This window comes from Pezoporus flaviventris, unplaced genomic scaffold (assembly GCF_033815535.1).
Source record: "Pezoporus flaviventris isolate CSIRO_AGI_PZ_B2104156 unplaced genomic scaffold, CSIRO_AGI_Pfla_v1 ptg000057l, whole genome shotgun sequence".
Taxonomy (NCBI): domain Eukaryota; kingdom Metazoa; phylum Chordata; class Aves; order Psittaciformes; family Psittacidae; genus Pezoporus; species Pezoporus flaviventris.
Window position 1 is genome coordinate 642,091 of NW_026892605.1, and position 27,916 is coordinate 670,006.

Below are 27,916 nucleotides of genomic sequence, written 5' to 3' on the forward strand. Positions count from 1 at the left end.
CAGGGCAGCCTTGGGTGCAGCGATCATGAGATGGTCAAATTTGAGATCCTCAGGACAGTGAGAAGAGCGTGCAGCAAGCTCACTGCCCTGGACTTCAGGAGAGCAGACTTTGGCCTCTTCAGGAACCTGCTTCGGAAGGTTCCATGGGATATAGCCCTAGAGGGCAGAGGGGCCCAAGACTGTTGGTTGATATTCAAGGATCACCTGCTACAAGCCCAGGAGTGTTGCATCACAACCAGAAGGAAGTGCAGCAAGAGGGCCAGGAGACCTCCTTGGATGGATAAGGAGCTCCTGAGGAAAATTCAATTGAAAAAAGAGGCTTATAAAAGGTGTAAGCAAGGACAGGTGGCCTGGGAAGAATACAGGGATGTTGTTCAGGAAGCTAGGGACCAGGTTAGGAAAGCTAAGGCCCAGTTAGAATTAAACTTGGCTAGAGGTATTAAAGATAACAGGAAGGGATTCTACAGGTACATATCAAATAAAAAACAGACTAGGGAGAATGTAGGCCCCTTCCGGATGCTAGCAGGAGAACTGGCTACACAGGATTTGAAGAAGGCTGAGGTTCTTAATGACTTCTTTGCCTCGGTCTTCACTGGCAAAGGCTCTGACTGCACCACCCAAGTCTTGGAAGGCAGATGCAGGGCCTGTGAGAATGAAGACCTTGTGCCCACTGTAGGAGAGGAACTGGTTCAAGACCATCTTAAAAATCTGGACATGCACAAGTCCATGGGACCTGATGGGATCCATCTGCGGGTCCTGAAGGAGCTGGCGAATGAAGTTGCGAAGCTGCTGGCCATCATATTTGAGAAATCATGGCAGTCAGGTGAATTTCCTGATGACTGGAAAAAGGGAAATATAACCCCCATTTTCAAGAAGGGGAACATAGATGACCCAGGGAACCACAGACCAGTCAGTCTCAGCTCTGTGCCTGGCAAAATCTTGGAGCAGATTCTCCTGGAAGGCATGCTAAGGCACATGAAAATCAACAAGGTGATTGGTGACAGCCAGCATGGCTTCACTAAGGGGAAATCCTGCCTGGCCAATTTGGTGGCCTTCTATGATGGGGCTACAGAACTGATGAACAAGGGTAGAGCAGTTGATGTCATCTATCTGGACTTGCGTACAGCGTTTGACACTGTCCCACACGACATCCTTGTCTCTAAATTGGAGCGACATCAATTTGATGGATGGAACACTTGGTGGATACAGTACTGGCTGGATGGCCGCACACAAAGAGTTGTGGTCAATGGCTCAATGTCCGGCTGGAGACCAGTAACGAGTGGAGTCCCTCAGGGATCGGTGTTGTGACCGGTCTTGTTCAACATCTTTGTCGCTGACATAGACAGTGGGATTGAGTGCGCCCTCAGCAAGTTTGCCGATGACACCAAGCTGTATGGTTCGGTTGATATGCTGGAGGGAAGGAATGCCATCCAGAGGGACCTTAACGCGCTTGTGAGGTGGGCTGATGCCAACCTCATGAAGTTTAACCATGCCAAGTGCAGGGTCCTACACCTGGGTCGGAGCAATCCCAGGCACAGCTACAGGTTGGGCAGAGAAGAGATTCAAAGCAGCCCTGCAGAGAAGGACTTGGGGGTGTTGCTTAATGAGAAAATGAACATGAGCTCGCAGTGTGTGCTTGCAGCCCAGAAAGCCAACTGTGTGCTGGGCTGCAACAAAAGGAGCATGACCAGCAGGTCGAAGGAGGTGGTCCTGCCCCTCTACTCTGCTCTTGTGAGACCTCACTTGGAGTATTGTGTGCAGTTCTGGTGTCCTCAACATAAAAAGGACATGGAACTGTTGGAACAAGTCCAGAGAAGGGCCACGAGGACGATCAGGGGACTGGAGCACCTCCCGTACAAAGACAGGCTGAGGAAGTTGGGGCTGTTCAGCCTGGAGAAGAGAAGGCTGCATGGAGACCTCCTAGCAGCCTTCCAGTATCTGAAGGGGGCCTATAGGAATGCTGGGGAAGGACTCTTTAGAGACTGTAGTGACAGGCCAAGGGGTAACGGGTTAAAACTTAAACGGGGAAGTTTAGATTGGTTATAAGAAGGAAATTCTTTCCTGTGAGGGTGGTGAGGCACTGGAATAGGTTGCCCAGGGAGGTTGTGAATGCTCCATCCCTGGCAGTGTTCAAGACCAGGTTGGACGAGGCCTTGGGTGATATGATTTACCGTAAGGTGTCCCTGCCCATGGCAGAGGGGTTGGAACTAGATCATCTTAAGGTCCTTTCCAACCCTAATGATTCTATGATTCTGTGATTCTATTCTAAGAAGCACTAGCATGGGATCAGATCCAGCAGAGGTAGTATACTATGAAAAGGCACCATCTCTCTCAGTTTCCCATGCAGTTACTCTTACAACACCCTTTCCCCTAAGCTCCTATATAAGAATAATGACAAGGAGATTGTGGTTACACTGATGTTCACCAGACTGAGCCTTTACCACTGCCAGTTTTAAAAACAGTAATAAACGTATGCCCAGTACAGCACAGAAGACAGGGTTTGATTTGCACACCTGCTGAGAATGCTCTCCAGAGACAGCAAGTTTGAAGGAAAAAAAAAAGGTTGGTATTAGTATTAAGACGATGCTGTGGAGATTTTCCATTGCAGTTTGGCCAGTGTCACCTCAAGAACTTTTCGTGGTATGAAAGAATACCACTGCTGGGCAGAAACAGAACAGAGATGTCACAGCTCCATAGTTTTCTGAGTGGACAACGTCTGCCTCCTAGGTAGAGACTTTATGAAACAGAGGTTCACATTATTTACACCTGTGTGAATGTGCAGTAGTTGAACTATTAGCAGTAGAAGCTGGATATTGGCGTCATTCTGGTTTGGATGACTGGTAATCATAACCTAAATGTTCTCATCTTGCAAAGACGTGTAGTTCACACTCTCTCCTCTTTTCTTTTTTTTGTTAGTTTGTTGGAGGTTTTTTTTTTTTAGGGTTCCCCTCACTCAGATGCATCTGCCTATATCTATAACTATCTAAACATACTGTATATATACAGACACATGCCTAGTCTTTCTGGTTATCACAAAGGCCATAATCAGGATCAGAATTAGTAATGTTTTGTCAGATACGCCTTTATTCTAACCTGGCCTCTAAGCCAGCACTGGTCTTGTGGACACTTTTAGATGGCAGACATGTCGCAGCTCTGTATAAGGTCATCCCTGGACACATGTCCATTCTAATGAGGTTACAGTATTAGTGGTATCAACAGGGACATTTCAGACCTCAGCCTGCAGAAACAAAAGGGAGGTGGTGTATGACTATTCCTTTACAGTGAATGTGTCACAAACATTTCATTACAAGTACTGTAGCAATTAGTGATGTTACTTTGTGATTTCTCACAAGTAATCATAAAGCTTTTGTAATTTCTTACCAAGTTGCTCTGCTAAATGTTTGCCTCTCTCAGTGAAGATTACCCGTTCATCCTCCATGTCACACTTGTTACCGACCAAAATAACCTGGGCATTATCCCAAGAGTATGTTTTGATTTGAGTTGACCTTAAAAAAAAAAGACAGAGAGAGAGAGAGAATGAAGAGAATGAAGCTAAAGCAAATTCCCCTTAAATCAATTTCAAACAGAATAGTTGCAAGTCAAAAAAGACAATACTGATTTTGACATCCAGGGTAACATGATTCTGTTTATTTATGGATTTCAAATAAATTAAGGATTATCTGTCAGGAATTATTACTTCAGGAATAATATAATCACAGGTTTTACTTTTGCATGCTAAAACAAAGCAGTTTTTCAATATTTTCTCCTGCCATCAACATTCTTCCTCTATTTTTAGAAAGAACAGGTGAAACATTCACCCACACAATTAGAAGAATTTTCACATTTTAATGCAAACCTTATAATAAAAAAAACAGAGCTTTGAAACAAAATCAACAGCTTATTCATTTGCCATCTTTCACTTTTTAAAAATCAGAATCTAAATTTATCTTTAAAACTTCAAAACCATTCTGTCTTCCTTCTGTTGTTTCTCTCCAGCGTGTTCCAATATAGGTCTTTGGCCTATATGGATGACAGCAGTGTTTACACTGTACATTAAGCCACGGACATGGGCTGAGTTTGAACTTTGATTTACCTCCCATTCAAATTATATAAGTGCTAAACATGACTACAGGTGAATTGGACTGTCTTAGGCCTTGAAACACCATGGCACCTTCAGTAGTGGTGGTGAAACAGCTTACCGTACAAAGCTCTGTTAGAATCATAGAATGGTTTGGGTTGGAAGGGACCTTAAAGATCATCCAGTTAAAACCCCCTGCCATGTGCAGAGTAAAATACTGCTCTTCTTCAGTCTGAATGAAATGCAGTTAATGGGCAACTTGGGAACACACTCAAGGCACTCCTCAGTTGCTGACTGCCACCACTCTGCTGATACTCAGACCTGCTCTGCAGAAAGGAAACCTCCATGTCCTGGCTCCAAGCTCAGCCAGGAGTGAAGCCGCTGGCTACCACCTTCTAACAGAGAGCAGTACCTGCTCTAGAAGGTAACTCATGGTGAAGCAAGCTTACTCTAAGCATTTACTCTTTGCCTTGAACTTGTGACTATGTCTGGCTTTAAGCTCTGAGTCAGCTGCTCAGTCAACTGCTCAATAACGGTAAAATATTAGTATCTCTTCTGTCCCCATATGATCAACTGAGAGAGAAAATTATCTAAAGCATCTCTCACTTCTCCCCTTTTTGAACAATACAGGGTACTTAAAAAAACTGCACTGAAATAGAAACCAACCTGCTACACATTTAGGAGAGATCACCCTGGAAGGGAATCCTATTGTGTATCAGGGCCCTAGGTGAGAAAATATGAAACAGCTTCAAAAATCTGTCACCTGCTTTGGAAGCTGGTCTGTGTGGGTGCTAAGTTCACTAGTGATCCATTCTTGTAACAGCCATTATCACTACATATTCAGATCCCTGTTTACAAAATGCTTCATGCACAAAAAATTTAATGATGTTGAGAGACAGAAAATGGATCAAATTGCCTCAGCTGGCTTTGCTTACTGTCAGACCAGAGGGATGAACATGGGTAAAAACTGCTACAGCTATATTTGTAACCCTGGGTCCAGTGCCATTGCTCACCGTGCCAGAGCCACAGGGCATGAGTCTAAGCACCTTTAAGCCATGTGTGATGGGTTTGCAGTGCCAGACAGAGGAATTTAAGGTAAAGGATCATACTGTCTTCAGGGTTGTTTTACTTCATCAGAACAAGGAAAAGGTAACTGAAGCAAGCCCCAGGCATTTAGTGCTACACATTGTTACCTTGAGCAATCCCTGATCTGTCCTTTAAGAAATGAACACTGTGCTATTTTAAATATGGTTGATAGTAATTTGAGTAAGCCATCATAAGATAGTGTAACCAAAGCACCCTGTAGACTTAAATTTCACTAAAGATACAAGTGCTCAGAAAGAAAGGGCACCCTGCATTCATTTTGGCAGAAATGTTCTGGAACCATGCTGAGTTCTTCTGGAATTTGCAGTTAAGCAAAAAAAGAATTATTACTATTTTTTTTTTTAAACCAGAACCTCATTTGTCACCATAGCAACTTTGCAAATAGGAGTAGCTCAAACGTCAGAGGATGTTAGTCCATTAGGGTCTCTAAAAGAGCTTAGCTTTGAACAGTTATGAGTTGAGGATCAATTCATTCCTCTTATGTCAAGAGGAAATTGAAAATTTCAAAAGCAGAATACACAGTAAAAATATTAAGCTTTACAGAAGGAACTACGTGAGTACTCTGCAAAGGTGAAATATAAGAAATTGATGAAGACATACAACCTGAAGAATCACACCAGTATAAAGAGAATTCACTCAGCCTTGTTTTTCAGACTCTTGCTCCAGAGCCTTACATGAGTTTCTTTGTTCATGAATGTAATCCCTTTCATTTTACTGCAGTCAGACATGACTTTTCATTCTCTGAACTATGTGCATTCAAATGCTTATTATTCCCAAAGCAACTTACTTTATTCTTAGATTTTTTTTGATCTGGTTTCCTTATGTCTCATCTTCTAGTTATGAAGACTTTTTTAAGCAACAAGAGATCAGATTGTCCTTGATTACAATTCCAAAGGCTTGCATTTTTCATATTGCAAAAATGCAACTGACTATGAAAACCAGCCAAATGTATCCCCACCCAACCCCACATAAGTAGGAGCTTAGATTCAAAGAATTTAATAGGATTATCACTGTCATGTTTCCTTGTAGACATACATTTCCATTAATGGCTTCTGCAGATTTTGATTCCCATAATTCTCCACAGGTCATTTAAAAAAGAGAATTTGCTGTTCCTTGCATATATGACCTTTCAAATGACCAAGGTGTCTGATTAATCCAAAACACAAACCATTGTCCTTGTAAAAAACTTTAGCCTCAGGAAGACTGAGGACATGAAAAGGGAAAACTAATGTTTGCAGTAAGCTAAATACAGCAGTTGTTTAGTCTCAGTGACCTGGTGTATTTCAATAGTAATTTACCCTGTAAATCTTTTACATTCTAGTTGCATAATAGGCAGACAATCAGCAACATGCTTGAATTTTATAATGTATAGACACCAGAGGAGCAGATTAATGCAGAGTTCAATGACCCATTACTTTCAGTGATCAATGTGAGATTTGTTCTCCACATACTACGATTCTGCCGTATTCCTTGTCAGTAAAGAGCATTTGCTGAGTGCTAACTAAACAGTCCTTTATTTTCCACTGCTGGTTTAAAGTACTGTAAAAAACGTAAACCTCCAAAAGAGTTTTGGACTATTATGACAGAAGACTGAAAAAGATACTATGGAGGTTTTTTTTATTTTGTTTGATGGAATGAAATACTATCTGAAAAAATTGCTCAAAACATAGTTTTGTGTTTTGAACAAAAATATCCTACTTTGTTTGAATGAACCCTAAAGGAAAGGAAAAATTAAACTCTTCTCTCTGGCATATGTTTGGATGCACACTGCTTCAGTATTACCACGCTACCTGGATCTGCTCCTAGGAAATGCCTTGTAATACTTGTTAACTAACAAAATATTTTTTCTGAAAATACTGCTTTTTAATTTAATAGGATATAACGACATTTTGTATTGCTGCCACTTATAACACTGTCATTTACTAAAGAAGAGAATAAAACCAGTGTTTCCTAGGCAAAGCTATCCACTGTTACTTCAACTCTCATCAGCACACAAATTTCAAAGTGAATATTACAGTGCTTAAAATGGTGAACATACCATTATAATGACCAAAGACACTATTATCATGCTCTAAACCCCTTCAAGTAAAAAAAGAAATGTCAATTCTGGTTACAACCAAGCATAGTGAAATGCATCTTCATGACAGAGAAGCAGTAGGTAATATTACAGCACATTATCTTTTGGGAAAAGATTAAGTACAAGCTTAAAGGGCTACATGTGCAGGCCAGTCAGTCTCACTTTAATCCCTGAAAAGGTTGTGGAATGGCTCATCCTAGAAGCCATCTCTAAGCACATGGAAGACAAGAAGATGACCAGGAGTACTCAGTATAGATTCGTCAGGGGGAAATCATGCTTAACCAACCTGTTTGCCTTCCAAGATGGCTCAACTGGCTGGATAGATCAGGGTAGAGCAGTGGATGTTGCCTACCTGGACTTCAGCAAAGGTTTTGACATTGTTTCCCATGACATCCTCACAGGAAAGCCCAGAAAGCACTGGCTGGACAAGGGGATGGTGAGGTGGAGAACTGGCTGAATGGCAGATCTCAGAGGGCTGTGATCAGTGGCACAGAATCTAGTTGGAGACCTTTAACCACTGATGCCCCCCGAGGGGGCAAGTGCAGGGTCTTGCACCTGGGCAGGAATAACCCCATGCACCAGTGCACATTAGGGGTTGACTTGCTGGGAAGCAGCTTTGCGGAGAGAAAGCTGGGGGTCCTGGTGGACAACTGTCTTTGAGCCAGCATGTGTACCAGTGGCCAAAAAAGCCAGTGGTATCCTGGGCTGCATTAGGAAGAGCATTGCCAGCATATCTGGGGAGGTGATCCTGCCTCTCAGCCCTGGGGAGGCCACACCTGGAGTACTGTGTCCAGGTCTGGACTCCCCAGTAAAAGACAGACATGGAGCTCCTGGAGCAAGTCCAGCAAAGGGCTACTAGAATGATTCAGGGAGCTGCACCTGTTCAGCTCAGGGGAGATCTGATCAATGTTGGTAAGTATCTGAAGGGAGGGTACCAAGAGGATGGAGCCAGACTCTTCTCAGTGGCACCAGGTGACAGGATGAGATGCAGTGGGCATAAACTAAAATAGAGGTTGTTCCACCTGAGCATGAGGAAGAACTTCATTACTGTAAGGGTGACTGAGCATTGTAATAGAGCCCAGGGAGGCTGTGGAGCTGCCTTCCCTGGGAATATTCAAAAGCTGCCTGGACATAGTCCTGAGCAATGTGCTCAAGGTGACCTTGTCTGAACAGGGAGGTTGGGCTAGATGACCTCTGGTGGTCCCTTCCAGCCTCAACCATTCTGTGATTCTGTGATTCCCTGATTCTGTGATTCTGTGATCTATTCTCAGGTATGATTGCTTGACCCCTATAAAAGAATCAGTTTAATAAAGAAATTGGTTCTAGCAGGAAGATTGAATCCAACTATGAAAGAACAAAACTTTCTACAAAGCAGGAGACTAACCTGAGTGCAGCAGTGTGACCCTGCACATGTGAACATGCAAAGCTTCAAATAATTGGCCTGGCAACAATGTCAGGATGCCTGTGTGTGCTTGTGTGGGCAGCTTACAAGAGGAATTGCACAGCATAATGGACTAGGGTTCAGAAATATGCAGCCCCAGCTCGCTGAGGTAGCTGAGATGCTAGAAGCCAAAATGCCTAGCACAGAACAACATAGGAGCAATGGTGTGACGTTACCACTGTGGAAACTAGACAGTTCACATTAAATTATGTGATAAAAGCTCAAAGGAGCTCAGAGACACAATGGCAGTGGAAGAGCCCAAACAATATCCTGGCCCTGACTGCTTCCAGATCTATCTCAGGCGGCATCAAACTGTCAAATGGCCACATCCACAAGCCCAGAGGAGCACAGCGGCACAAAGTCAGATGACAGCCCAAATTAAGGACTCAGGAGAAGGGACACCACACTGAGGCCACTCACAGGGCTGTCCCAGGAGAGCCCAAGCCCCACTGTCCAAGCATGAAACCCATCACCATGGGTCCACACTGGAGTCTTTTATGTCCAGGTGCCAGCAACTGGAGAGAATGGGATTTAGGGGGCAGCTACTGGGTAGACTGAGCATATAAACCCAGCTGATGGAGGGACCCATGCCGCACGTGTCTACACAGATGTGGAAGTAACGGAACTCCATGGTGCTTTGCCAGGGAGGGGAGCAGGACGAGACTGTTGGTGCTGTTTGTGTTTGTGGGAGCAGCCTGTGTGTCTGTGATGTGTGTGCCTGGCCCTTTATATATGTATATATATGCGTTGTATATGTGTGTTGTTGCAATAGTAATCCTGCTCAGTACGAGAGGAATTGCAGGTTCAGACCCCAGGTGCATGCACTCAGCTGAGGAGCCACTGGCGCGAGGCTGCCATCTGCGGGCTTATGATTGAACGCCTCTAAGAACCCACCTAGACGCCTGTGCTATTGTGTCAGCTTGTGATTGACCCAGGAGATGACAGTCTTGTTCAGAATGCATGGGTAAAGGTCTTTCCGAATCTTCGTTAGCAAAGTCAGGCCTTCCTCATAGGAGAAAGAAAACTCCTATCTTCAAACCCAGGCTGATGGACCTCGTCTAGCCTTGTATGGTCTTGCATCAACGAGAAGGACACTCTTACAAAACCTATGACCTGTGGACTTTGCTGTCACCGTCCTAGCTAGCTAGGCTGTGGCAGTTAAACCTCAGGTGTTCTGTGGAAGCTGCGCTTCACCTAAAAAATCCACTGCGCAGGCTGGAAGGGCTCACTGTCACTTTTCTGTATGGATGGGCGAGGGTCTAAACGGCATGTGACAAGGTGCATGGGAAGCTGCAGATCCAACGCTGCATGTGGGCGGACCAGTGCATGGGCAGCTCAAACTGGCTCAGGAGTTGACAGTCATGGTCAGACACTTCCTGATTGCCTAAGCAGCCTTTTTTCCAATCAGATTTGGATATCTCACTTGCCCTTGGTCATTGTGCTTGTAGTAAGCGTGGTTAAAGCCCTTCAAAAATCTTCACTCATGAAGCCAAGCCAAGCCATCAGTCATACTTGCATGTGTCCTGGGTTCAGCCATAGCAGTCATTTTTTTCCTTTTTAGTAACTGGTGCAGTGCTGCGTTTTTGACTTTCAGCCTGGGAACAACGCTGATAACTCTGATGGTTTTAATTGTTGCTCAGTAATGTTTACCCTGACCAAGGACTTTCTGAATCTCATGCTCTGCCAGGGAGGACGGGAAGCCAGGAGGAAGCAGAGACAGGACACCTGACACAAGCTAGCCAAAGGGGTACTCCTTACCAGAGCACGTCATGCCCAGTATATAACTGGGAGCAGTTATCCAGAAGGGCTAGATCACTGCTTGGGTCGGGATGGTGATGAGTGGTTGTATTCTCTTCCCTCATTATTCTCCTTATCATTATTATTACTGGTGGTAGCAGTAGTGATTTGTGTTATACGTGAGTTACTAGACTGCTCTTATCTCAGCCCATGGGAGTTACATTCTTTTGATTCTCCTCCCCATCCCTCCGGAAACTGGGGGAAGAAGGTGGGGGAGTGAGTGAGTGGCTATGGGGGTCTGGGTTACTGGCTGGGCTTAAACCATGACAGTTCTTTTTGGCACCCAATGTGGGACTCGAAGGGTTGAGATAACGACAGATCTGACTGGAGTGTGCCTAGTAGTATTTGTGATAAGCATTTATTGTTTTGGATTAACAGTCACTCATCACAATGCTGATTTATAGGCTCTCAAAGTTGTTGCTCTTGATCTCACAGTTCCAGCATATCGTACCTTACTTACAGCCAGTATTTGCTGTGTGTTTATCAGCTGGGGGGCTTGGCTAAGGTTCTTGTTTCACTGTACTTTATGGTAATGACTTGTAATACAATAGAGTCATTGATCATGAAACTGATCTGGCTTGCGTTCCCAGTGTGGTCATCACCTCTATACTTTGCAAGGTATATAATGGAAGTGTTTAGCAATTACACATCTTTTTTCCCCTCCTTGGGTGGTCAACCTGTGAAGAAGACATTCCCTTGCCTTCCCAGCTCCCCCACCAGACCATTTACAGCATCATTTGAGAGTTCTGAAGGTTTTGAATGGCCTTTGGGTACCCTTGACATCTGCCTGCTGATTGTGATGGGGATCACCATGTTGGCACGCATACAGAGTGTGTTTTACCCAAGACCATTTTGTCTGATCTTGAAAGTTCAGCAGAGTCGGGTTTGGGTCTTGTCTAGGGTTAGACGATGATATAGGACGATCAAGAGATTTTCCCCGAGGCTGGACAGTCATGAGTGTCAGGGTCTGTGGGATAGTATGGGCAAGTATCTAGGCCAGTGGGCGCCTCCAGTGCTTTAGAACCTCACCACTGAACAAGTGCAAAATTTGTAAAACACTTAAATGAGGTGTGTTGTTGTCCTGGTCATACCAGAGAGGGACAAATCATGGCAACATGCTGGGGCTTGGCCTGTGCTTACAGAGTCCTGTCCAAGACCGTCCAGCACCTTCAAAGGGAAAAAAATGTCTCTGGATCTGATGGCAAAGCAACATACAATGCAGCTACTCCAACTCCAAATACAGCAACTACACCAACCCTAGCGACAGCGACAAGTACAGCAGCTACTCAGACTCCGACTGCAGCAGACAGCACAGCAACTCCAGCTGCAAGCACAGCAGCTACACCAACCCCAACTACAAGTACAGCAGCTGCCCAAACCCCAGCAATAGATACTGCAGCCACTCCAGCCACAGTGATAATCACTGCAGCTAAATCAGAAGTCCAGTTCGTACCAATATTGGTTGCCCCTGTACACAAGGGGAAAAGCAAAAAAAAGACAAGAAAGATGAAGAAGCAAGATGAAGAAACAATGCGCTTACTACATGGGACAGCATCTGATCAGGAGCTATTATTATGTGAATCAGAGGAAGAAGAAGAAGAAGAGGTGACTTCTCAACCCCAAACCTCAACTGAGCTGTGGAATATGTGAAAAGATTTTACCTGTTAACCAGGGGAGCACATCATCACCTGGTTGCTCCGATGCTGGGACAATGGGGCTGATGGTCACGAACTAGAAGGTAGGGAAGCCAAGCAGCTGGGATCACTTGCTAGGGAAGGGGGAATTGACTAAGCAATTGCAAAAGAGAAGCAGTCCTTCAGCCTTTGGAGGCGGCTCTTGGCAGCTGTGAAAGAAAGGTTTCCATACAAGGACAATGTTATGAGTCGTTCAGCCAAGTGGACTACGCTAGGGAAAGGCATCCATTCTCTGAGGGAATCAGCCATTGTAGAGATGATCTATCACAGGCTGGATGCGAGGGATGCAACCATATATCCAGATGAAGTCGAATGTACATGACCCATGTGGTGGAAATTTACATGGAATGCACCGTCATCATATGCCCATTCCTTGGCAGCAGTAACCTGGAATGACATAGTACCACTAACAGTGGATGAAATGATTCATAAACTGCGAGAGTTTGAAGACAATCTCACCCCTTCCATCATTTCAGGTGTGGAAAAACTGTCCCAGGAGTTCAAACAACTGAGAGACGATCAATCTGATCTATCCAGCTACTCGTGTACCAACACACATCTCAGCTATTAACAACAGATATCCTACTGCTTGAGAGAGAAGATATAGGGGGTATACGCCACGGGCCACCCTATGGTTTTACCTGCGGGACCACGGAGAATACATGAGGAAGTGGGATGGAAAACCTACCTAAGCTCTGGAGGAACGGGTGCATAAATTGAAGAGGAGAACAAAGGTCAAGGATGAACATCCCATGAAAGCTGCGGCTTCAGTCTTTGGTGAGCAGGTTCCCAGATGGAGTGGGAGAGCTGATTTTACTCCAGCTCCTGTGATAAAGAAGACTAATCCCTGTCTACCAGATGTAAGTGGCCAATATTGTGATGACTATTAGAGGGGCCCTGCCTCCAGCCAGGTGGAGGTAGGGGACAATCGGATTTACTGGACTGTGTGGATCAGATGGCCCTGCACATCAGTCCCACAGAAGTATAAGGCTCTAGTAGATACCAGTGCACAGTGTACCCTGATGCCATTAAGCTGTCATGGTGGAACCCATTCTGGAGTGACAGGGGGATCCCAAGAGTTGACTGTCCTGGAGGCTGAAATCACCCTGACTGGGAGGAAGTGGCAAAAGCACCCTATTGTGACTGGTCCAGAGAGTCCATGCATCCTTGGCATAGACTACCTCAGGAGAGGGTACTACTGATGGGCTTTTGGTATCACTGCTTTGGAGACAGGAAATTGGGCAACTGTCCACCTTGCCTGGTTTCTCATAGGATCCTTCTGTTGTGGGGTTGCTGAAGGTCAAAGAACAGCAAGTGCCAACCATGACCACAACAGTGCACCGGCTGCAATATTGCACCAACCGAGACTCCCTGATTCCCATCCATAGGCTGATCCATAGACTGGAGAGGCAAGGAGTGATCTGCAGTAGCCGCCCACCCTTTAACAGCCCCATATGGCCAGTGTGAAAGTCTAACAGAGAGTGGAGACTAACAGTAGACTATCATGGCCTGAATGAAGTCACACCACCATTGAGTGCTGCCGTACCGGACATGCTAGAACTTCAGTATGAACTAGAGTCAAAGGCAGCCAAGTGGTATGCCACAACTGATATTCCCAATGCATTTTTCTCAATTCCTTTGGCAGCAGAGTGCAGGCCACAGTTCGCTTTTACTTGGAGAGGCGTCCAGTACACTTGGAACTGACTGCCCCAGGGGTGGAAACACAGCCCTACCATCTGCCATGGACTGATCCAGACTGCACTGGAACAGGGGCAAGCTCCAGAACACTTGCAATACATTGGTGACATTATTGTGTGGGGTGATACAGCAGAAGAAGTTTCTGAGAAAGGGAGGAAAATAATCCAAATCCTTCTAAAAGCCTCTTTGGTATGGAGGACGATGGCTGAAATGCAAATATAAGGAGGCCTGGTAGATTGACTATATCACACTCCCACCAACCTGCCAAGGCAAGTGGCATGTGCTTACCATGGTGGAAGCACCCACCGGATGGCTGGAAACATATGCTGTGCCCCACGCCACTGCCCAGAACACTATCCTGGGCCTTGAGAAAAAGATTTTGTGGAGACATGGCACCCCAAAGAATTGAGTCAGAAAATGGGACTCATTTCTGAAACAGCCTTATAGACACTTGGGCCAAAGAGTATGGCATTGAGTGGGTATATCACATCCCCTGCCATGCACCAGCCTCTGGGAAAATCGAATGGTACAATGGGCTGTTAAAAACTACACTGAGAGCAATGGATGGTGGGACTTTCAAACATTGGGATACACATTTACCAAAAGCCACCTGGTTAGTCAACACCAGAGGATCTGCCAACAGGGCTGGCCCAGCCCAGTCAGAACTTTCACATACTGTAGAAGGGGATAAAGTTCCTGTGGTGCACAGAAAGAACTTGCTGGGGAAGACAGTCTGGGTTATTCCTGCTTCAGGTGAAGGAAAACCCACTTGTGGGATTGCTTTTGCTCAGGGACCCAGATATACTTGGTGGGTAATGCAGGAAGATGGGGAAGTCCGATGTGTACCTCAAGGGGATTTGATTTTGGGGGAAAACGGACAATGAACTCAATTGTATGCTGTTGCCTGCTATGTAGCACTTTTATAGTCCACCAACCAGATGTCTTCAGGTCACCAGTGACTGGCCCTGACTTCCCTCCGACCATCATCCCAACAAACAAGGAACTTTGATGAAACCAGACGAGTTCTGCGGTGTCACCAGCAGGCCACAATCCAACACTGCACAGAGAGAGTCTCCTGCTCTGAAAGACTTACAGGAGATGGAGCCTGACATCATGGACCAGATGAACTCAGCAGCTTTATAGGGATTGGTCTATGCCCTAAGTAATGATCTCTCTCTCTCTTTGTGTGTGTGTGTATATATATATATATATATATGTCTCACAAGAATGATGGTATGTTGAAAAATGTGGGATCTGAGCATGACGTGAATGGTATGGAATAAAGGGTGGATACTGTCCTGGGTTCAGCAGCAGCAGTCATTTTTCTCCTTCTTAGTAACTGGCGCAGTGCTGTGTTTTTGACTTTCAGCCAGGGAACAGCACTGATAACAGCGATGTTTTCAGTTGTTGCTCACTAATGTTTACTCTGACCAAGGACTTTCTGAGTCTCATGCTCTGCCAGGGAGGAGGGGAAACTGTGAGGAAGCAGAGACAGGACACCTGACCCAAACTAGGCAAAGGGGTATTCCTTACCACAGCACATCATGCCCAGTGTATAAACTGGGGGCAGTTACCTGGAAGGGATAGATCACTGCTCAGATCGGGCTGGGTATCGGTCGGCAGGTGGTGAGCGGCTGTATTCTCTTCCCTTGTTATTTCCCTTATCATTATTATCACTGGTGGTAGCATTAGTGATTTGTGTTATACCTTAGTTACTGGACTGTTCTTATCTCAACCCATGGGACTTACATTCTTTTGATTCTCCTCGCCATCCCTGCAGGAGCTGGGGGAGGAAGGCGGGGGAGTGAGCGATCAGCTGTGTGGGTCTGGGTTGCCGGCTGGGCTTAAAACATGACAGCATGTTGTGTGCACATGCCTGCTGGGAGTACATCTTTAGCCTCTGTGCTGGCTGGGGGCACAGCATGCCTTGCCTCTCTCTAGCTGTCAGATCCAGCATGATATATTTTCCCATAAGGGTTCAGACTTAAATTCAGCTACACACAGTAACACAGCATTGTACCCTGGAGAAACTGCAACAGAAGCCAAACCTGCACCTTGCTATACTCAATACGTTTCAGGTTGAACTCACTTGTTGGTATATCTTAGGGTTCACTCTGTATACATCTCCAGAGGATCACTTTCTTACTGACTCATATATGTCCAGAACAAACATTAATCTAACCTGGAATTATCTCTAGTATATTCTTACCCACAGACAGCAAGGATAGCAAACAGATAAATTCTATAGAGAATTGCCCATATAGTAAACATATCAGGAATATGAACTTTTAGAGACAGCTGCAATCTACACACCACTGTTTGGACCTAGAACCCTCTAAGGATGTCTGTCATCCCTAGAAGTACAAAGCTCTAGTGTCAGAGAGCTCTTTAGATGAATTATGTAGTAAGTCAAATGCACTGACAGCAGAGAAGCACCCTAATGAAAACACTCCTGAGTACAATGTTTATTTCACCAAGTTCAGGAACATGTTGTACTGCTGACGTTCTGGTTTCAGAAAGGAGTACACAATTAACTGGAGTGCATCATGGAATCAATCATATAATCACTAGGTTAGAAAAGACCTTTGAGATCATCAAGTCCAACTATAACCATTATCATCTTACCAGAAAAACAAAGAAAAACAAAACAAAGCAAAAAAATGAAACCCAAACCAACCCAAAACCAAATTAACAAAATCTCTACCAAAACCCTTGTTTCTTTTTTTTTTTTTGATTTCTTGATGTTACTGTTGAGTTCACTGTTAAGATTGTCATATCCCTGTCTATAGCATGATGCCTCCAAAGCCCATTAGCTGATCAGAGGTCACAGTACAGTGACAGGATCTGGGGTGGACTCCTTTCTAAAACTTTCTCCGTTTATTTAAGTAACTGGTGAGGGCGTCAAGAAACAGCTGAATTTGGACATGTGCCCAAAAGCATTCAGTGCTGATAGTTGAACTTCCTCCCTCTATTTGCAAGTGACCGTGCCAAATGCACTTCTGAGCAGGAAGGCTGGCTTTCCAGCATTTTCAAGAGGCATAATTTTCCTTCTGTAATTGAGGGTATCTTTTCTCCCTTGCCCCAGTCCCCATCTTATGATATGGGAAGGTATGGCAAAGCCTTCTCCACCCCTTGACACAGACTGGGATAGCAAGGGAAAGCTTGCTATTGCCATCTTTTTAGGGGATAGGATTGTGTCAGGAGCCCTTTCCTACCCTCCCTCTCTGTTACGACCTCTGGAACTCTCCCCATTAAAGCCGTCTTTCCCATAGAGTGAGTCTGAGGTCTCCCTCATCCTACCATAATTCTGTGTGTACCATATGCTCCATTTGCTTCCCCATGTCCTCCTATATGTCTCCTAAAATCTTATTATTCCCAGCAATCGTGATAGGTTATTTGCCTTATGAATGTCCATCTAGTTTTTCCATCTCCTCTCTCTATCCCACTTTTCTTGGGGATATGATGGAGATGGGGCCCATATAGGATTATTCTATACAGCACATTAAATGATTGCAATGCTCAATCTTGATGGCCATTTGGAAGCTGGCTTTGTACCAGCTGCTCTGCACTTGGTGCTCAGACCCTGCTGCAGGAAGGGGCATGGAAAGTGGTTGCTTCAGGCTTTCCATCTGTTCTCCAATAAATAATCCACTATTAGTGGGAGACGAGCCATCCAAAATGTATGAACCTACCAACCAAAAAAACCCAGCTCAACTTTTTGACTGGGATTTTGAAGACAGTGCTGAGGTTAAAAACACAAAGCACTCTGAGCAAAACCAAGGCAGAAGAGCCCTGGAGTACTTGAATAATAAACTTTTTATGGCCATGGTTACTGGCATAGAAGAAATATACTAGAAATAATTAGTAATAACATCAATAATAATAAAAATAAGACCTTAACATTTGCCAGATACTTGTTGAAGTGGTGAGCAGGTGGGGGCATACAAAGCCCTGAGAAACAGAGCTTTGAGAAATAGCTCAGGATCTTTTCTCCCTTTCTGATGAAGAAGATCTGGATATCTGCAGATTTTAAACTCAAATTATTTTTATTCATTTCATCATTCTGGCACACTCCAGCTGAGGGCCATAAAAGCTCAGCGATTGTGGCCAATACAAATTCTCTCACCTCTTGCATTCATGAAGCCCTTTATAATTATTGAAGCAATTAGTGAAGACCAAGAAAAGCAATCAATAAAGGAAATAATTATCAAAACAAAAAGCTTAGGTAGATGAATTTGTGACAACAGGGAAACTGCACTTCAGTCCCTCTCATTGACAGAAGGACTAAAATCTAGGGGGTGTCCTAGCCTCTCCGCTTCTATTCAGAATAGGTGATATATACTGAGTTTGTGATGCACATTTTCAATGATGGTACCAGCATCTGCTCACTGAAAGGTTTTTTTGACATACGGTAAGAGAACAGACTCAGATGACCTAGCAACACAGAAGTGTTGAACATGGCTAGAGGGGGACAAAGAAGAGGAAAATTTAACAAAATAAGTTTCTTCCACCTTTAGTATCACAAAGCAGCAAGGGAAAGGATCTAGAGAGGAGGGGATGTAATAGCAAAAATGGGATATATCAACCCCTTCATTCTTGCAACAGGCTGTGATATATGAATATTGGCCAGTACAAATACAGTACTGACTGTATTTGATGTGTCAGTTATTGTTACTGACATTATTACGTTTTCTGTCTGGATTAAAGGGCAAATGAATTGGAAAATGCCTTATGATTGTGAAATAAGCTGATCTTGAAGAAACCAGAAAAATACCAATGACTCACCACTTCCTTCTGACAGACTTCATCTTCCTTGTGCAGAGCAAAAGAGTGCACACCATGCAATGAAAGGCTACACCTTTAACCTTCCGTTGGAGGAATATAAATCAGTGATGCAGAAGCTGCATGACTAGTGTGACACTAACAAATTTCTGGTTCATTTTCAGCCAGAAGGGTAGTCAAAATGCATATTACCTTTTGTGGGCAAAAGATAATAATGTTCAAACTGTAATTCTTATGTATGCTCTTTTACTTGGAGTTACAGTGAAGGACCAGGAGCCTGCAGGGCACACTTAATTTGTATTAAGCACGTTACAGATGTCATTAATTTTTGCATCTTTGGCACAATCTCTGCATCTTACTTTCTTCCTTTCTGTCAAGTACACTACTTTTCAGTATCAGTGTGGCAGAAGCCCAACTATGCAGTTATTACATATAAATAAATAAATAAATAAATAAAACTGTGCTCAGAGTCAGTATTATACTCCATATCCTTTCTCCACAGTAGCTCCTGTGCCTGAGCCCTGATGGCCATCTCTTCAGAAGAGAAGCCCACCAGTTGAGGTGTTTTCTTGTATGGGCACAGCCAGCACACCACAACTGCCACTTAAACAGCCAGCAGTAAGTTGAAGAACAGCCTCAGGCAGAGTAAGGTCCCCATACACAATATGCCACCATACTATTGCACACCCTAGAGGCTTTTTTGTCATGGAGGCAGATGTCTTGTACGGAAGATTCTGACCTACTGCTCAGCAAGGCAGACTTTGCATGAAGGTGTGCAGAATTAATAAAAGAAAGTAAATTCCATGTAAAAGTCAACCGTACTTCATTCATTTTCTGATGAGTCGTATATACTTCTTTTCCAAGGTTTTTGTTTAGAGAAGTTGAACAGATGTTTACACAGACAGTAGAGAAGAGGCAACAAATAACATGCTAGATATTGAGGGCAGAGAGATCTAGATATTGAGGGCAGAGAGACCTTCCAGCCTACTTCCTTGTATCTTGTGTCATGATATATATATACATTTCAGTATTTAATTCCTATTCACAGGAGTACAAAATCTTCGCCTACAATAAGGTTTACTTATGAACAGACCAAATAACATAACACATTTTTCACAGAGGGACACAGAAATGTCACATGTTAATGAAGAGTTTTTATGTCATGTATAATGCCGCAAGCTGTGTCATACTGTGGGAAGTGATTTAGCAACTCACCACACAGACAAAAGGCGGTACATTTTAATTTTCTCCCTGCTGAGAAACCACCATTAAATTATCATCTTTCAAAGCTAGTACTACACATGCACAGTGCACAAAATTATAAAAAACAGGGCTTGAAATGAAATGGAAAAAAGTATTTACAGGAAAATAATATTAATGGAAACAACAGAAGGCAACACACAGTCTGCACTTGCACATCTCCTGACTATTGCTTCCATAATGATGAATGATCCTATTTATCACCAGTTTATGCTGATTGCACTGACTGTCACTGGAACTCTGACTAATGATCCTAATCGATACAGCTGATCCTAACTGGTTATCTAAAAAACATAGCTGTGAAGTAAGGGAGTATTTAAGTCATTTGCTGAGGCAACAACAGCATCTGTTTGAGCATGTTGCACGTTTAAGTGAATGAGAAAATTGTTGTCACTTAAAAAATATTTTTTCTTTCCATTTTGTATTCATATCTATATATATGCATATAGATATATATAAGGAAACAGATACACATATGTATATGTCCTCACCTTCGCTATTTTGCTTTCTCAGAGTGATGTGCTTTTAGGTAAGCAAGCAATACCAATGCTGAGTAAGTTCTTTTGGTCCCACATGCTCCTCTCTAACATTCCCTCTTCACTGCACCAGCAACACTCCCTGAACCCTGGACTGAACTATGCTTACTGCTGAAGAGCCTCTTATGCACTTCTGGATCATCTATTAGCCTCTTGCCTTCAGCCCCAAAATGCACCTGCACAGCAATGGCATTTTAGAAGTAGCAAAGCTTTTACAATTGCAGTCAAGTTATTCTGGTTTGTAATAATGTTGATAGTTTCGTAGCTATAATTTATCTGGGTCACACAGTTATTTAGTTTTCCTTTTTCTCTTTTAAATAGCAAATCCAGATTCATATTTGCAATACATATGGCAAGTATCTGGTAACAGGATGTCTCTATTTTAGAGAACTTCTTACCAAACAATTCTCTGGAATTCTGGATTGTCCCTGACTTTTTGTTGTCATATCTCATTATGAAATTCATTGCCTATTTGTGGCTGCTAATCCCTTTCTGCATCTTTCACCAGGAATGCCTTCCAAGTTTCTCTCACTTCCCAAATCCAGTGGTTTGGATTTTATTTCCTCCATTGTTTTAGCTTTCATTTTTTGAAGTTTAAATCAATTCTGCTATTGCTTCTCTTTTGTCTGATCTTGTTAGTTCATTTTGGGTTATTTTTCTCATGTTTCACAAACAACTCAGTCCTATATACACACATACTGTATTCTGAAATGCCTGTGTTCATGCTTTAATGAAGGGATTAAAACAATCAGACCTAATTTTAATCACTGAAAAAGCTTACTAGGTCATTGAAGCCACCTGTGGTAAATTATCATGAACTGTCCTTGTTAAGGATTCATCCAGCTTGCAAGCCACGTGTTGGGGCTATCATGTGAGATATTTTACTTCTTGTTGGTAAGATAGACAGCATTGTTTTAGTAAAACATCAAGGATATGTTACTTCTGTAATAGTAAATTTTAAACCAGAACTGGCATAAATCCTATCAGCATCTTGTAATCTCCTGGAAGCAAAGCAAAGGAAACATTCAGAGCTGTACTTGAACCCCAGGCACAGAAATATGATTCCACCAGTATCTCTTTGGAGGTAATGTCCTATGTGGCTGTGAACTTGCAAGCACAAGAGACTTGAGGTCTGAAATTTTGAGCAAGGGTACGTGTGGCTTAGTTTTCATGTGAACAGTTGAGCTTCCTTTTTTCACAGATACCTGAAACTGGACTGACAAAATGGCAACTACCTTAATCTCACTGTTTACTGATACTGTTTAAACAGATCAGCACGAGTTGTAGAATTGTAACTTCTTGTTTTGTTTTGTTTTGTTTCTTTGAGGCCGTGAAGGTAAACTGTGAATGAGTCTGGCCATGCTTTGCTTTTGGGATACTGCTGATTGAAATTCATTTTGTGAGAGCTGCCGGGAGGCAAAGACAACAGTTAAAAACCATTTCAGTGTCTACATCCTGCCTGGCACAGGGGGGCAGGATTGTCTTGCTGACTCACCATGCAAGTATGTAAATTGCAGGTTTCCACTGACTCAGAGAGGATGACAGGAGGCTTTAGACTATAGATTTTATTTCTAAGATTAAAATAAAAGCAAGAGAAAAGGTTATAAAACATGAAAAGCTGAGTATTCGTTCAGAATGTCAGTAATGCCGCTGCCTGATTCACAAATAAAAAAGACTGTGTTGATATATACATACATATATATTTGCCTCTCAAGTTCTAGCTATTATTTACTTGAATTTTGTTTTTTATCACAGTCTTAAACCAAAAGTAGAGTGCTTGTCCCTGACCCCAGAAATCAGATTTAAAAGAAAATCCTGAGTATGGTGACAACTTATGTAGGCATGAATATAACTTTTTATTAAAAAATTTGGAGATTAGATTTAAAACTTCCTAACACTTCTGAAAACTGAACACAGTGGCATTTCAATATGATACAAACTAACCTCTCCTAGAGCTCATGCTGAACTTTTATAAACTGAAGTCCATCTCACTCTGCCTGTGAGCACTTTAAAGCATACTATTTAAACCACATTAGTTAACACATTTTTAAGATTACAGCTTCTCTCCCTCTCCAGTAATCAAGAAGTGCTTAATGTTGTCTTATTGACACTTCCTCACTGACTTCAGCAGGTAGACAAAACTGTCTCCTTCTCTCGGAGGATGTAACTGTGTGCATAAAACAAGCGCTTCGGTAGACAATAATCTTTGGGTAGGAAGTTTGTAAGGGCAAGCATCACAAAATCAAAAACTCATCACTGTAATTGTTCTGTGTCCCCAGAGCATGGATGCAGATTCATATTTGCCATATATACGGTAAGTATCTGGAAAAAGGATGTCCCTATTTTAGGAAACTTTGTATTAAATTTGCTGGAATTCCCAATTGTAGAATGTAGAGTGAAATAACGTATTGGAAAATCAAACAAATAAAACATTTCCTACGCACTGTTCCAGAAATGAAGGCCTCCCATTGCAAATAAGTATGAATGAATGAGCTGGATAGCAGGTCTTTATAAGGCATGGAGTAGAGGAAATGACTGCACTTTACTAGAAAGTGCTTCCAGTGTGAACATAACTATATAAACAAAGTGGTATTTTGCCCTGTAATGTGATAAACTATCATGCACTGCCAACTATGATTCTATAGCAAATCAAAATAAAGCAGTAAAACTTTTGACCATATAACCACATCCCTATTAAAGTTTCCTCTTGGCAGAGCTAGATAGGTTAAGACTCAGTACTCTTCACAGCTCTGACACAGATGGGCTGGCAGAGCTCTTTTTCAGTGCAATTTATCTGGTCTGTTCTAGACAACTACTTTAGAATGAGATGAGTAAAGGGTGAAAAGTGTCTGTTTCTTGCTATTGACTAGCAGGGATCCTCATGCATTTCATTTGGATATGGACCCCTGCAGTATATCAGCTGAATTTATTCTGAGGGGTCTCACCCACACCTTTGGATGTTGTCAAGGTCTCCAGGGTTACAGAACTCACTAATAGACAGATTTGTCAGTCAGTATCAGGTGAAGATTCCCCATACACCTCTAGTTTACAGGTATGAACTAGCAAACATCCAAACAGACTTATACCAAAAAGATTTCTGTGGAGCTGTAACACTCAGGAGAAAATTTAGCTAGTGAACTTACGTAAGCTTTGCTGTTATGGAACAGTTCTAATAAGGCTGATCCCTTAAGGCATGTTTGCTATTTGTAATTCAAGAAGGAAAAACACAGGGCTTGGCTTGTGGCAGACTCTGAGGACATCTCTGTGTGTATTGCAGAACTACAGAAGGGTTACAGTATGGGGCAAGATGCCACCATCGCCTGCCATTCAGCTTCCTCTCCTCCTTTCATTTATAGTCTTCCCTATCTGATTTCTTTCTCAGAAGGAGCAGAAGACCTCTTTCATCTCTCTTCTTTCATCTGTGCTGTGAACAGAGCATTATTCCCCTCATATTCTTTCATATCGTTTCAGTCTAAACCAAGCATCCCCAAGGCAAGTGGTAAAAAACACCTGACGGATGGACATAAAGAATTCTGAGGAGGTCTAGGCACATTTCCTAGTCTGAGCAGATGAGAAATGCCAATGTAATGCTACTTGATCATGTGGAAAGCTTATGAATATAATCCCGACCCTGGACCAAGCTGTCGGACCATCTTTGCCTTTTCCTTATCTTTAGAGATATGTAAAAACACCAGTATGGAGACAGAAGGACAGCAGGTGCAGGGACCTATAGTTGCCATGGATCAGAGACTGACAGGGACTCTTGACTTAATTAGAAAAATGGGATTCTGTGGATCACTTACAATCAGTAAGAATCCCTTGTGAGAATCCTAAATGCTGCAGTGATTAGCTCTGTATGTACCACCTAACTATGCCCAGAATGAGCTGCAAAATAAGCACTAAACACACCTAAATGTAATCACATCTATTCAAGAAGAAGGCAAATTCTGTCTTCAACCCACAAACTAACCAAACTGCCACAAAAGAGATCAGGGTTGGGGGTGAGGGGGTAGAGAGAAAAGAAGAAGAAAGAGAACATACTGAAGTAAACAAACTTCATTTCTTCCACTGAGTTTAGATCATCTATATTAAGCCTGCAAGCACTACTCAAGAGGCAGTACTCCATTCCCTATTTCTAAAGCTTCAATTCACCATGCAGAATCTCAGCATTCATTATTTTCTCAAAAAGGTAAAACTTCAATCCTGTTAAAACTCCTGACAATGTAAGGCAAAAGGAATGCTACTTCTTGTATGCACAGTGAACCAGAATCACAAGTGCTATTAACAGCCTTACTCACTGCTGCTAGAGGTAGCTCAGAAAGGCCTATTCGGAAGTCCACAGGGAGGAGAATTTCTCATCTGACCGTTTGTCTGTGAGTGGCACTTATGTTGGACTATAAGTGTATTTGGAAAATAACCACGTTTTCATCAGCAGGACAAGAAAGACTAAAAGGAAGGAGTAATGTATCTGAAAAGCCTGATAATACTAACCACCAGGTCCCACAACAAAGAGAGGACATTGCTGTCTTCATCTAGGAAAATTCTTGGGTTTCACTGAATCTAAATTCTGCATAGCAACATTTTAAAGTGAGGTCTCTATTGCTCACAGCTGAATTGAAGGTTACAGCAAAGCTGGCTTCATTTATACATGTCTTTGTCAGCATCTGATGGGACTAGAGCAAGAAATCAGTGGATATAAAACCTTCAGGTAGCCCTCACTGCCTTCTTAGCCATGTGGGCTGCTCTGAGCTTGTCTAACCCTATAGGTATGAAGGCTGCTGGTCAAAGTTACAAAAGGAATTTAAGGGTTAGTCCCTAGCCCTGCCAAGTTTTAGTGTGGTCTGAGTGTAGATTCTTCTTTCCAAGATTTGCCCAAGACAGCTAAATGGCCATCTCCATATTGCTATCTAACATGAAGAATTTACCAATAGCTCTTATCACTGACATGAGGTGTCTGTAAGTAGGCTTTTTGTACTGTAGACTGTGGACTTGCAGACTGGGGAACTGCCAGTGGGATCAAGCAATCGGTAAGAGAAGGTCAATGGTGCCTTAGTAACAGGGAAAAAAAAAAAGAAGAAAAAGAAGAAATTTCAAGCAGGTGGCTCAGTCTCATTGGGACTTATGTTCAAAGAACACAAGACTACCTCTCAGATAGTCCATATAAAGGAATGTATGCAATCCAAAGCCAACTTACAGGACAGATGTGGGAGGTTTGGGAGGGGAAGCAGAATGAACTGCAATGCGACTGCACTGCTTTTTCTTGAGGGCCATAGAGCCACTAGGGAGCATGCAGAGAGCTTCCAAAGAAACAGGGCTAGTCCCGTGGACCTAGTGCTTCACATAGCAATCCCATGACCACCAAAGGACCATTGGTAGCTTCAGTCTTCCACACAGAAGTAGAGAATTTAGACAAGGTTTAAATCTATATTATATTTTCCCATTAGTCATTTGTTTATTAGATGATTTGCGAGCAGATCAATCATTTCACAAACAAATTTTAGCTCTGGACATCTGTCAGGGGAAAGATTTAGAATGGAAGAGAGGGTGTGACTGAATAAAAATTATGAGTTATCTAAAACCTGTCCAGTTAAGTGGGGTATGCATGAACAGATGCTAAGGGATAATCAAGTATCTTTTCTAATGTTTGTGCCAGGTAATCTCTGAAGGCTGAATTGCCACACTGTCCTTAAACAGTTCAGAATAAGAAGGTAAATCAGATAAAAAAATAGAGAACACTGAAAGTGACATAAAAGGTCCTATTAATTTGTAAATTGCATGCTACGTATTTATATATTGTGTGTGAGTGAGCGAGTCTGAGAGAAAAAGCAAATACCCCCAGTCTTATTAAAGCTCAGGACAAATATGCTGTATTTCTGTTAATATAATATGTTTGCTAAACTAGAAAATTTTTCATCCTTATCTTCAATTTTGCCTTGAAGGTTTTTCTAAAATTTTTGCATAGCATTAGAAAACCCTCATTGGATTCTAAACAATGGCTGCTTAAAGAGAAATCTAATGAATAATCAATATTAAACAAAAAGAAATATCTAAAGGCAGAAGACCCCTATAAATGATATAAATACTTAATATAACCAAAACTCAGTTTGCTGATTCACTTCCTACTTAGTCACACAGAGCAAAAATAAATATACAAAAGCAAGATAAATTAAGAACATGCTCTCAGACAATGTGTAAAAAAAGAAACCATACCAAACAACAAAACAACTTGAATATAAACAACTCACCTGAAGAGAAGAGATATATGAGAAGGAGCTAGCTGCTACATTGCACACCGAAAAGGAGTTGGGCCTATAGCATACACAAGCAATATGCACAAAGCCATCTTTGGCTGCTTTCAGAAGAGAAGCAGGGGTGCTGCAGGAAGATACCACGGAATCCTTATATGGAAAGAAGACAGTGTGGCACAGCATGCAAAGCAGGATGAATTAAATGTGCTGATTAAATGAACAGCTTGCTTTTTGTACTTCAGTGAAGTTCAAAGCTTTCTGGCCAACTCCTTTAAGCATACCTAGCAATCAAATAAATGACTTATGTTATAAAACGCTCATGCAGAGAAACAGTAGGTAATGTAATAATACAAAATTGATCTTTTTATATGCTTCCATCCCTCACCTTTGTTCAGGGCTTTAAAAAAAATACATAATACTTTTTCGAATCATAGAATCATAGAATAGTTAGGGCTGGAAAGGACCTTAAGATCATCTAGTTCCAACCCCCGTACCATAGGCAGGGACACCTCACACTAAACCGTGTCACCCAAGGCTCTGTCCAACCTGGCTTTGAGCACCACCAGGGATAGAGCATTCACAGCCTCCCTGGGCAACCCATTCCAGTGCCTCACCACCCTAAAAGGAAAGAATTTCCTCCTTATATCCAATCTGAATTTCCCCTGTTTAAATTTTAACCCGTTACCCCTTGTCCTGTCACTACAGTCTCTAATGAAGAGTCCCTCCCCAGCATTCCTACAGGCCCCCTTCAGATACTGGAAGGCTGCTATGAGGTCTCCACACAGCCTTCTCTTCTCCAGGCTGAACAGCCCCAACTTTCTCAGCCTGTCTTTATATCGGAGGTGCTCCAGTCCCCTGATCATCCTCGTGGCCCTTCTTTCATGCAGGTAAAAATGCTAATGAATGGGGGAAGGGAGAGACCATCCACAATACCCAGGGAACTACAGACCAGTCAGTCTCACCTCTGTACCTGCCAAAATCTTGGAGCAGATTCTCCTGGAAGGCATGCTAAGGCACATGAAAAACAACAAGGTGCTTGGTGACAGCCAGCATGGCTTCACTAAGGGGAAATCCTGCCTGGCCAATTTGGTGGCCTTCTGTGATGGGGCTACGGAACTGATGGACAGGGACAGAGCAACTGACCTTGTCTATTTGCACTTCTGCAAGGCCTTTGTCACTGTCCTGCACAACATCTTTGTCT

General features: G+C 42.8%; 1 protein-coding gene across 2 annotated transcripts in view; it reads right to left on the reverse strand.

Annotated features, from left to right (window-relative positions):
* The window catches only part of RAB3C (RAB3C, member RAS oncogene family), a 127,074-nt gene that overhangs the window by 13,771 nt on the left and 85,387 nt on the right, over nucleotides 1-27,916 (reverse strand). For both annotated transcript variants that reach the window (XM_061469373.1, XM_061469374.1), the window contains one exon: nucleotides 3,382-3,506. In XM_061469373.1, the coding sequence (XP_061325357.1) occupies nucleotides 3,382-3,506 (125 nt within the window). The remainder of the gene's footprint in view (nucleotides 1-3,381; nucleotides 3,507-27,916) is intronic.